This window comes from Herpailurus yagouaroundi, unplaced genomic scaffold (assembly GCF_014898765.1).
Source record: "Herpailurus yagouaroundi ecotype Mexico unplaced genomic scaffold, PumYag 188, whole genome shotgun sequence".
In the NCBI taxonomy this organism is placed as follows: domain Eukaryota; kingdom Metazoa; phylum Chordata; class Mammalia; order Carnivora; family Felidae; genus Herpailurus; species Herpailurus yagouaroundi.
Window position 1 is genome coordinate 37,794,018 of NW_024412419.1, and position 12,431 is coordinate 37,806,448.

General features: G+C 43.9%; 1 protein-coding gene across 3 annotated transcripts in view; it reads left to right on the top strand.

The window, feature by feature from the left end:
• MERTK (MER proto-oncogene, tyrosine kinase) overlaps nucleotides 1-12,431 on the top strand; it is a 148,558-nt gene that overhangs the window by 92,721 nt on the left and 43,406 nt on the right. For all 3 annotated transcript variants that reach the window (XM_040496731.1, XM_040496733.1, XM_040496730.1), the window contains exons 8-9: nucleotides 2,905-3,056; nucleotides 10,898-11,051. In XM_040496731.1, the coding sequence (XP_040352665.1) occupies nucleotides 2,905-3,056; nucleotides 10,898-11,051 (306 nt within the window). The remainder of the gene's footprint in view (nucleotides 1-2,904; nucleotides 3,057-10,897; nucleotides 11,052-12,431) is intronic.

Genomic DNA, 12,431 nt, shown 5'->3' on the forward strand with positions numbered 1-12,431 from the left:
TGGGAGGGGCAGAGAGAGAGGGAGACACAGAATCGGAAACAGGCTCCAGGCTCTGAGCCATCAGCTCAGAGCCCGACGCGGGGCTCGAACTCACGGACCGCAAGATCGTGACCTGGCTGAAGTCGGACGCTTAACCGACTGCGCCACCCAGGCGCCCCTTTAATTTTTTTTTAACGTTTATTTATTTTTGAGACAGAGAGAGATAGAGCATGAATGGGGGAGGGGCAGAGAGAGAGGGAGACACAGAATCGGAAGCAGGCTCCAGGCTCTGAGCCATCAGCCCAGAGCCCGACGCGGGGCTCGAACTCACGGACCGCGAGATCGTGACCCGGGCTGAAGTCGGACGCTTAACCGACTGAGCCACCCAGGCGCCCCTGTTTTCTTTATCTTTGAGAGTACTATTTTTTGTGAGCTCTACTTTGATATTAATATAGCCACTTTAAATGCTTTCTTTTGAATATGTGATACATCTTTGATTCCTCCTTATTTTTAACTTATTTATATTTTCCAATTTAATGGGCAGTGACCTAAGTGTTTTGGTTTGGATACCCCGAAGTGTCAAAATTGGTTTCCTTTCCTCTGGGACCACTCACTTTTTCTAGTAAAGTAGTTTCCTCTGTTTCCTGCCTCAGGAATGTAAACATGGCTGCCAATATCACGTGGGGAGGAGGACTGAGGTGGAGTCCTCCTCATTCAGTGTACAAACTTACACTTGTTTCCCCAGTTGTCCATCTGGCCCCTCATTGTGTCTTCATCCTGCCCCAAGACCAGAGGCTTTTCAATTTGGAGAACAGGGCATCCTGTCTCCTGTTTTTGTTTTTGTTTTTGTTTTTGTTTCTGTTTCTGTTTTTGTTTTTGTTTTTGTTTTGAGGGAGTACCTAGCAGGTGTGTGGGAATAAGTTAGAGGGATCTTGAGGACTAGCTACTTCCTGATCGCTTTCAGTCTTCCAGTTTTAGTACCTGGGTGCACAGCTTCTGAGCCTGTCCATGGTCCTTTGGGGAGTATAGGCTTGTTGAATTAATTATGCCTTCTTCATTTCTTTTTCAGCTTTTGAGTATATGTTGACATTTCTTTTCCACTATTGACTCTGCTTTATCTTATGGGTTAATATTGTTTTAAATTCCTTACTGTCATTTTAGAGGGGCTTCAGGAAAAGCAGACATAAAGACATGTTGAGTTGGCCATGTTTATCCATAAATTCTACAATATATTTGAAACTATACGATTCAGTTCATAGCACAGCTGTAGCTGTATGACATTTCCTAAGCTGAAATTCATTCTAATTGCTCCTAGAATCAGCAGAAATGAAGGTTAGAATACCCTTTTGTTTTCTTTTTAGGCATATCAGAAATAAATAATTTGATCTTCCAGAAATACAACTATAATCAGTGGTTTGGTATATAATCGCAATTGTTTTTATTCTTTCTATACATAAAACATTTTTTTATTTCTAAAATGGATAGTTGGTACATGTCTTTTTGCAATTTGATTTTTCCCTCCATTAAATATTTTTTCATATCAGTACCTGTGATCTACCTAATTCTTTCCAGTGGCTGGGTAGGAAGTATTTCATTGGAAAATGTATCAAAATGTATTATGTCATAATTATTGACAGAGCATTACATTTATTCCTTTTATTCACTATTATGCCTCAATGAATGTAATACCACCTATAGTAGAATTTTTTAGATTAAATTTCTGGAAATAAAATATTTGGTCAAAGAGCGTATTATTTTCAGTTTTTATAGATATAGTCAAGTTCCTCACTCCCAAAAAATAATCTAGTAATGACCTTAACCTGTTCCCAAATTATTTTGTGTGTACGTGTGTGTATACACACACACACACACACACACACACATATACATACACATATACATATACATGTATATGTATAACACAAACATACTTTTTTCCAATGTATTGTAACTTTTATCCTCGTATCCTTGCGAGAGATAACAGACATTTTGACATAAGTGGGAATGTGACTTAAGCAGAATATTCCTATAAACCAGATAGTGAAAACCAGGGTTAAATTCTACATTTTGACATCTAGTAATTAGCATTTGACCCTCTGGTCTTCAATAATAATGAGATGTCTTATGTATATGTATATGTATATGTATATGTATATGTATATGTATATGTATATGTATACACACATATATATATGTACATGTACATTTTTAAAGACTTATTGTCTGATTAACTCTGTTCAGACCATCAGTAACCTGCCTTTGGACTTTAAAATGGTGGCTTCCCTTTGAGCTCTGCCGTGTTCCCTGCCTGGTACGTCTCACCCGACACAGGACTGATCTCCAGTCAGTCTGGTTGCCCTTCCATCCCACAGGCGTCTAGTGGAAAACCCTGTTCAAGTTGTATCTGCTTTGCTTCCCCAGGAGGAATCCATGAGTGCCACTCACCTCCCTCCCTGCCTTTCCTCATCTTCGTGATTTTAGTTTAGGAAGTGCTTGCTTTTAAAAACTCATGTAGTATTTCAGGGCACCTGGGTGGCTCAATCAGTTGGGAGTCCGACTTTGGCTCAGGCCATGATCTCATAGTTCATGGGTTTGAGCCCCACGTCGGGCTCTGTGCTGACAGCTCAGAGCCTGGAGCCTGCTTTGGACCCTCTGTCTCCCTTTCTCTCTGCTCCTTCTCTGCTCATGCTCTGTCTGTCTTTGTCTTTCTCTCTCTCTCAAAAATAAATATTAAAAAAAAAAAAAAAGCCATGCAGTATTTCAGTGCTCCATAATTGAAAAAAGGGTGAAAATCTGCTATTAATCTCAACCTCATTTGAATGCTTTCCACAGAACACTGGAAGACCAAACATTCAGAAACTGAGAATAAGCCTCTATGTGCTTTTCTCTGTGGTTCTTCATCATTGTCTCTTTTTCCTTTTGTAGCCCCTTCAGTAGCACCTTTGAACGTCACTGTGTTTCTGAATGAATCTAGCCATCAGGTGGATGTCAGATGGATCAAGCCTCCGATTAAGCGGCAGGATGGGGACCTGGTGGGATACCGGATATCTCACGTGTGGCAGAATGCAGAGACTTCCGTAAGTCTGAACTCCGAAAAAGTGCACTTGTCTCCTTAGATTTGCTCATTTATATTGTGTTAGAAGCTTTCTTTTTCAAGTTTATTTATTTTTGAGAGAGGGAATGGGGCAGAGAGAGGCAGACAGAGAATCCCAAGCAGAGTCGGATGTGGGGCTTGAACTGATGACCCGTGAGATCATGACCTGAGCCAAAATCAAGAGTTGGACACTTGACTGACTAAGCCACCCAGGTGCCCCTAGAAGCTTTTGTTTTGTCGTGAGAAGACAACAGATTTTTTTTTAATTAAAAAAATTTTGTTTAACATGTATTTATTTTTAAGAGAGAGAGAAACAGAGTGCAGGCAGGGGAGGGGCAGAGAGAGAGAGGGAGACAGAATCTGAAGCAGGCTGTAGGCTCTGAGCTGTCAGCACAGCACAGAGCCTGACACGGGGCTCAAACTCACGAACTGTGAGATCATGACCTGAGCTGAAGTCGGAAGCTTAACCGACCAAGCCACCCAGGTACCCCGACAACAAAGTATTATTATTGAATGAGGTCCCTTTCACTGGGATGTGAAGACTATAGTAAAAACTAGAGATGACTGAATAGTTAACAAAATTCCAAGGAATCTTTGGGGCTTTTCTCGCTCACTCACTCACCCATTCGTTTATGCATTCGGTAAATAGGTGAACTCCTCTCTGTCACCACTTGATTCGTGCCTTCTGGGAACTTGGGCTCTTGTAGGAAGATAGTTGAGAACTACCCAGATAACCAGAGCAGAAGGTCCAGAAGCTATATGGCTTAGCAGTCCAACAATTCATAGCCTCTTGGAAATTCCAGAGGATGCTTTTCTGAAGATTATCAGGGAAGAACCCCAGCCTCATAGAGAATGAAAAGGGGTAACCAGACTCCAGAGGACTGGGCTAAGCCAGCAACAGGTTGCCTTAACACAGCTCCGCAGGAGTAGGGGTAACGCCCGAGTGTGGATGGGTAGACAGCTACCAGACAGGTCCCCTTCCCACTTGAGAAGATAGTTGAGGTGACACTGACTTCTTTGTGACGTAGAGCATCCTTGGAAAGGCAGATGTACTGGTTTCATCATCAGGACTGTCTCTTTACTGCCATCATGCAAAGCACACTGTTTTGTGTTGTTACATTCCTGATCGACCTAGCCCTGGGGACAGATCAGATTTTAGCATCCTCGTGGCATTTGTTGGGGGTGCCACATGACAGCAGTACAGCTTCTTGGCAGGAGAGAGGGACAGAGTCCACAGCTGCCCCTTTGACGACATCCAATCTTTGCTTCAGTCGTCGTCAGCTTCATGACATCCAACTCTTACGCAACTGCTGTTGTTTCCAAAAGGACGGGTGGGATTTATTCTTCGTCTTTTCCTGCCTCAGTTTACCTATCAGGACACTGACTCTTGGAAGCGGTAGGTGATGGAAGTAGAGGAAAAAGAAGAGAGTTTGGAAGTGCATGAGTTTTTGTGCCTCAGAGTGATGATAGGGTGTTGTTTGTACAAGGCACAACCCTGCTTAGGAGCGTTGTCCTACGATAGAAGCCTCTCGTTTCTTGGTCTTTTGTCCCAAGGCACCCGTGCAGGGTCCTTATTAACTGCGTTTCCACACCGGCTGACTCAGGGGAATCAAATGCCTGTCTTAGAGGCAAGCCCCTTTCACCATGGTGAATCGTGAACAGCACCTGAAGGTGCAATAACTGTGTTCCAGTTCAATAAGGATTTTATTTTTCTCTGGTTGGCAGAAGATTGTAATTATCAGCAGACACTTGAGAGGTCTAAACAGAAAACACCCCAGTTTGTTTAAAGAGTTCAGGTCATCCTTTCGACTTCTTCTGGCGTGGGTGAAAGCTGCCTCTCCGGAGGGGACCTGAGCTGAGGCGTGCTGAAGGGCAAGAGTGGCGAAAGCCTCATGGATGACGCAGCTGGAGAGCCTCACGCACTAAATGCCACCAGCGCTCCGCTGCACTGTGCATTCTGGTTGCCTTTTGTTCGGCATGGTCCCCTCTGCAGTGAGAACAATACTGCCACAGTGAGAGCTGTGACCTTTCCAGTCATTACCTCCTTGGTGCTGCTGGATCATCCTAGTGAGAACCTCATTTGCGTTGTACTCGTGCTGCACTTTGTGCATCATGAGGGTCTCGTGACAACAAAAGACTTGGTGGCTTGCTTTCCTTAGGATACCATTCTCAGATGTAGCCATGCTTCAAGCTCATCGTGGGCTGCAACCAGAGGCAAATAAAAACGCTGGAGAAAAGCTGACCCAGGGAGGATCCTAAAACCCCTGCCCAAAGTGAAGTTTTCAATGACCTCCGTACCCATCACCTCTGTTTCCTGAACTCCCTTCATTTCAGAAGGGCAAGAGTTAGATACAACTTCATCTCTCAAAATTGTTCTTTCATTTCCATTTTTAGGAAACTGATACTAAAGGTATACCTTCTTTATGCAAGACAATGGAATTGGATATTTTTGAAAGCTATTCCCAGGAGTTACTCTAATAAGGGTGGGTTTTTTGTATGCGGCTTCAGAACTTTCTTGGAAGTGATCTTTGGGTGGGCTATTGTTTATACCTTTATTATCCCCGCATGTTATATCGCTTTCAGACTAAAAAACTCCTGATAGTTACTGTACACACATTTACTATATCTTGATGAAGATATCGACCTTTTTTTGTTCTGTTTTTTTTTTTTTTATATCCCTTGCATTTCCTAATCCAAGCTCAAAATCCAAAAGTCAGGAGCAAGTGCAATCTATTCTCCTTGAAGTTGGGGCCATGTCTCGCTCATCTTTGTACCGTCTGAACAGAGGACCTTGAACTTACTTTCTAGGCATTTATGGGGCTTGATGCATGGATCTGACTGACATCCATACTGGCTGGAGAGTTTCACTCTGTGATGAGACAGGCTTTTGATGAGTGTGGACTAGTGTTTCCCATCTATTCCCATTCCCAGAAGTTGTCAGTAGACCTTCCATGAGAGAGGAATTCAATGAGCAAGTAAGTTTATAAAATATCACATCGTATACCCCTCTCTGGAAGATCAATAAGGTTTATTGGTAAGCTCAAGCCTCTTTGGTATTTTACAGTAAAGTCTGTTTCACTTTGACCCAGAATGGCCCACATGTTCAACAGAGAGACTCATCGTTATATGTGTTATTTATACAAAACTCATTATTATAGGATTGTAGTTCTAATGCTGGTTTAATTGTATTTGGAAGGGGTAGAGATGTTAAATCAGAAGGCGGTTTCATTATGGGCAGATTATTATGGGCCTAGAGACAACAGGACATGTAGAAATAACTTCTTTAAAGACCTAGAGAAGCCACAGTACCTTCAAGGATTCCTTCCTCAGGCCTAGACCACTGCGTCCTAACAAGCTTGGATTTGGGCATGAGCGCACTGGCTCTTCCTTTCCTTATTGCTCCCTCTCACTCACTCTCAAAGGAGGGCAGGGCATCTGAGCAGGTGTCATGTTAAAGTATGAGAAATGGGCGAGGTTCTTGTGGGATAGGTCAGCCAGGGGTCTGGAACACTGCTGAAACCCAAGAATTAATCAAGGGTGATATGCACAGCTTGGAGGAGAAACCTACAATGGACGTAAATCGCATGAACTAGTCAAATAAACTTCTTGGTGTGAGGCATTAGGCAGCCTTGGTTATTTTCTCTCCTGTGCCAGGACTTGAAAGACACTACAAGGTCACTTCTGTAAGAGGACCTTGCATTTATAGGGAAAGACGATCCAAATATGGCACCTTATAGGTAGAGGAATGTAGGAATAATAATAACCACAATTGGTTACTTACAGTGTGCCAGACTGTGTGCTTCATGTTGTGCGTGTAGGAATTCATTTAACCCTTACAAAAACATCATGAGACATTAAAAAAAAGAGAGAGAGACAGAAAGGTATTACTTTCAATGTTTACTTGAGGAAACTGAAGCTCAGAGATGCTGAGTAACTTACCAGAGTCACAAAGCTTGGAATTGGCAGCACTGGGGTAGGAACCCAGGCCAGACTGACATCCAGAGCCGTGCTTTTCAGAGCCCACTACCCCTTCCCAGGTTCCTTTGGCTTTCATGATACAGTGTCTCTCACTCAAATTCCACACTGTGGCCTCTTAGCAAAAGGAAGTAAGAACAGGACACGTTTGAAGAGTAAGATGTGAGTTTCACATTGACAAATGCAAAATGGGTCCTGTGAATGTGAAGCCTGTTGAACAAGCCACCTTTGTTGGCGTAGCATGACAGAAGCTCTTTTCTGGTGGTGCTTCCCCTGTTGACTGTTACCGTTCTTCGAGGCAATAAAATGGGCCTTATTCTTTTTTAAAAAAAATTTTTTTTTCAACGTTTATTTATTTTTGGGACAGAGAGAGACAGAGCATGAATGGGGGAGGGGCAGAGAGAGAGGGAGACACAGAATCGGAAACGGGCTCCAGACTCTGAGCCATCAGCCCAGAGCCTGACGCGGGGCTCAAACTCACGGACCGCGAGATCGTGACCTGGCTGAAGTCGGACGCTCAACTGACCGTGCCACCCAGGCGCCCCTAAAATGGGCCTTATTCTTAATTACATAAATTATAGGGCTGTGAATTCTGACAGAGTTGGAGATCTTAACACCTTTCAGTGATTAGCAACAAATGCCACTGCAGTTGTGTTGACCTTAGTGCCTCACAAGAGAAAAAAAGAAACTGTTTCCAAAGACACGCTATTACTTTCCCTACAGGGTCTACATGTATGTCATCAGATGTCATATTGTAAGTCTGATTTCATTACCTGAAAATGCTCTTAGATTTTAAGTCCTCGAGGCTACGGGCCTTTGTTGGTGAAGATGAAAACTCACAGAATGAGAAATTGCAGTTCACCCGTGGCGTGTGCCCCAGAACCAGACCACCTCATGCCAGGGAAACGGCCTCACCTTCTATGCTCTGCACCTGACCGTGAGAGAGAGAATACACACATGGATGGCTCCTACATGGGTCTGGTTTTAAATGGATTTCTTTGTCAAATTTCAAAATCAAAATGAAAATAAATATTTGGGGATATAGATATGGTCAGTCATACGTTTGCTTACGTATTTGGCATCAAAAGAATTTGGATCAATTGCATCGATTTTTAGAAACAGGGATCATCTTTATCATTTAAGGCAATTCTTAGAGAAAATGGTTATGCTCCACTGAAATAGTTATCATGTATCTTTCTAATCACTACTTCAGCATTTATTATAGCTCCACCCCTAAAATGGGAAAATTCTTTACGTATTTCCAAAGCATGTTACCTGTAAGCGGTGGCTGCCATCGTTTTCGTACTTCAAGATTCGTCAAGATGACAGCAGTAACCAGGATGATTGCCATTGTTGATGCACTTAAGGAACAGGAGGTGGAAATTTCAAAGTTCCTTCTCTGGGTTTTCACAGTGACTTATTATAGGCCCTAAGCGAATAGATCTTATCAACTACTGTTACGTTTGTTTCCAAAAGGATGATTTTGTGTTAGGATTTCTCTTCTTCTAGGAATTTAATTCATTCACAATTATGCATGTCCTCTAACTTAGAGATAATTCTCACAAATGACATATTATACATATCTTTTAATTTTTTTAATGTTTTATTTATTTTTGAGAGAGAGAGACAGACAGAGCATGAGGGGGCGAGGGGTAGAGAGAGAGGGAGACACAGAATCGGAAGCAGGCTCCAGGCTCTGAGCTGTCAGCACAGAGCTCATTGCGTGGGGCTTGAACTCATGAACTGCAAGATCATGACCTGAGCCGAAGTCGGACGCCCAACAGACTGCGCCACCCAGACGCCCCATGATATATTGTATTTGAGTCCTGGCAGATGAAAAGCGTGAAGCTAGAAGCAGGCCCAAAAGCTGTTGTCAGGCAGGACATCTTTTGTACGTTCAGGAGCTGTTAGGTAGTAAATTGTGAAGCAGACATGTTATTTCTCAGTGGCCAGCCGGACTCACTGCAGGGCTCCATGACTATGTGGGTTCGAACCATAGAGTTGCTCTGCTTGATGAGTTCCTGTCCCCCACCCAAATTAAATAGAGAATGACCAACTAACCCATAATCAAAACTGGGTTTGCCATAAATAAAATGCTCTATTTCTAAAAAAGATATTGCCTGAATACCCCCCAAATTGTTAATTATTATTTTGTTTACTTAATTAATAAAAAAAAATTCTGTGACAAATCTCCTTAGCATACAGTCCAGTGGGGTGGAAAAACCAGAACATTTTAAAGCCATATTTTCCCCTTTTATCCCTTGTCTAAGATTATTTCTGAGACCTGATGGTCACTGCTTGTTTACATTTAGGAAGTCTGTGGGTGGCTGACCCAGGTTCCCCCTTGGTCACCAATGACTGGCCTGCCCTCTCCGTAAGGGCTGAGCTGGCCCCACCCTGCCCCACTGTTAGAAGGAAGCAGCATGACACCAAGTGACCAGGAATAAAGTTACCAACCCAAACCAGGCGCCTGCTCGTCAGTGATCTGTGATATCTGTGCGCCACCTGCGTGGTGTGACATTTCTCTTTCGGTCTGTGAAATCAGGTCTCCAAACTGCAGAGATTAAAGACGTGTTTCTGGGGTGCCTGGAGAGCTCAGTCAGTTCAGCTTCCGACTCTTGATTTCAGCTCAGACCATGATCTCACGGTTGTGGGGCCGAGCCCCGCATTGGGCTCTGTGCTGATAGTGCAGAGCCTGCTTGGGATTCTCTCTCTCCTTCTCTCTCTCTCTCTCTCTCTGCTCTTCCCCCTCCCTCCCTCTCAAAATAAATAGTCCGAAGGCTGAAATGAGGTCCTAAAACAGTCTTTTTAAAAAAATAATTATTTATTTTGAGAGGGAGGTTTGGAAACAAAGGGAAAAGTGTTATATAAACACTGAGTTCTGGGGTGTTTTGTTTTGTTTTGTTTTGTTTTGTTTTGTTTTGTTTTGTTTTCAAAAATCACTTACTCCTGGGGCACCTGGGTGGCTCAGTTGTTTAAACATCCAACTTCAGCTCAGGTCATGTTCTCGAGGTCCATGAGTTCGAGCCCCGCGTCGGGCTCCGTACTGACAGCTTGGATTCTGGAGCCTGCTTCAGATTCTGCGTGTGTGTGTGTGTGTGTGTGTGTGTGTGTGTGTGTGTGTCTCTGTCTGTCTGTCTATCTCTCTCTCTGCCCCTCCTCCACTCACACTCTGTCTCTCAAAAATGAATAAATGTTAAAAAAAATTTTTTTTAAATCACTTTCTCCTGTGTTTTAATGGCGCATGGTGCATGGCAGTGGTTATAAAACAAAATAAGTAAAAGTAAAACCAGATTTTTGGAAATTGAGAAAATTGTGCATGTGTCACACTAGAGGGGAAAAAAAAAACATGCCAGTGCCCTCCTCAAGGTAGATTTTAGTCCAAATTCTTATAATTGTAAAGAACAGGAGCCCATGCATGCTGGTTCAAGGGAAGTTGGCAGGTGGTCCATGTCAAGGTATAGTTTGGCTCTTGGGCATTGTACTGTGGGGGTTCTGAGGGCAGGGGTCTCCCAGAGCCAGGCTTGCTCTTGCCCTGTGGCTGCCTCTGCTACATGCTCCCTCTCTTCCAGAGACATCTTCACTGACCATTCTGAGTGCCATGCCTTCACAGACTCACTTGGGCAAGGCCCTAAGGCCAGAGGTTGCAGCCAGCCCGTTCAGCATCCCTGCCCACCCTTGGGTTCCGTTAGCTGTGCGCTGAGTAAGGAAGGGATGCAGTAGAGACACAGCCTGTGCCCCCTGGGAGGTGGGTGGGATGACTTCCCTCAGAAGGAATTGTGGGCGAGCAGGCCACGCGCCCCTGGCAGCTCACTGTTTCATCCCCTTTCCCTCCTTCTCTGTTCCCAGAAAGAGCTGTCTGAAGAAGTTGGCCAGAATGGCAGCCATGCTCAGATCTCTGTTCAAGTCCACAACGCCACGTGTACGGTGAGGATTGCCGCCATCACAAAAGGGGGAGTCGGGCCGTTCAGCGACCCAGTGAAAATGTTCATCCCTGCGCACGGTGAGAGTCGGGTTCCTTATCGTCTGATAGAATGTGCCAGTCCAGGCAACGCAGAGTGCCAGAGAGTAACCTGTGGGATGGGTATCTGGTTTAAGAATGAAAGACAAAGACCAGAAGGAATTTTTGCTCTGAGAAAGGTAGTTGGTATGTTAACACACCTCACAGAGCACTGATGCCTGTGAGTCCTCCCACTGCCATTACTATTGGTGGTACTGAGTTACTGGAAAGATCAGTCCTTCCAGAATACCACATTTGACTTGACTTACTGAATTTAGTATAAATGACGTATACGTGACTGAATGTTGGAGAGCTGTAGTATGGCTAGTCTTTAGGTCTGTGTAATGGGCACTGTTTGTTTATGTGCTAGTGTTTGTTTTGTGTGTTTTAAGCAGTAAAGCTTACCATGCTATTACTCACTCAAGCCTTGGTGCCGTGCTTCGTGACTGATCGGTACAAAACATGAAGTGTTTCCTATAAAAGCTCTCCTTGCACAGCATTGGGCTCACTGAGCTAAACGCTCAGCCCTGCATGCTGTCTTCTTTATGTTGTTGGAGTATCCTTTCGCAAGGAGCCACTGTGGTGTCCCATGTGGCCCTAAATGCTGTCCGTGCTTCCATAGACCAGTGGAGCCTTGGTTCTGACTCTCACTGCCCTGGGTTGTTTGATATTAAACTGCTGTCGTAGACTGCATGCACAGGCATCTGTATCAGTACGATTTTTGCATTTACAAGGTCTTGCCAGATATGGTCTTTGTATCCATAGCAAATAGGACTTGTAAGTAGACCATCGAGTTCCTGTCTGTCTGTTCCAGCGACCCCCAAACATGCTGAACTGGAGCCATATTACAGTTCCTGTAGCGCTCGGCTCTGTATCTGGGGAATGTCAGTAACTGGTGATGGCAAGCAAGACGTGTCTACCTGGTTGAAATTCTGAGACCATGAGATTCTGATGCTAAGGGCACAGGTTAAAAAAACATCAGAGTTTGGGAAGACAGAGCTTTCATCTTTATATAAACTCTCCACCATTTTAAAAGGCTGTGCTGTGCTGGCAGTCCTTGCTTTTTTGCACAATCCCAACATGCATACTTTTCAGCTGCCACAGTTTGGTTACATAACACTAGTTCCCCAATGACATGGTCCGAATTTGAGTTACCGTCATGTGTTACTGTGAGTAATTGCATGAAGTATAAACTTTGCCACCAGTGGTCCGGTCCACAAACCACTACCTAAATAACAGATGCTCATCGATGCCCATGACGGGTCTTGTTGCTTGTTTCAAAGTTCTCGGTAGTTGGACACGCATTTCCATTATTCAGATCACATGCGTCTAGTAAGACCCATAGCTGCGTTGCCTCCTTATCTCCCAGGGACACACCCACAT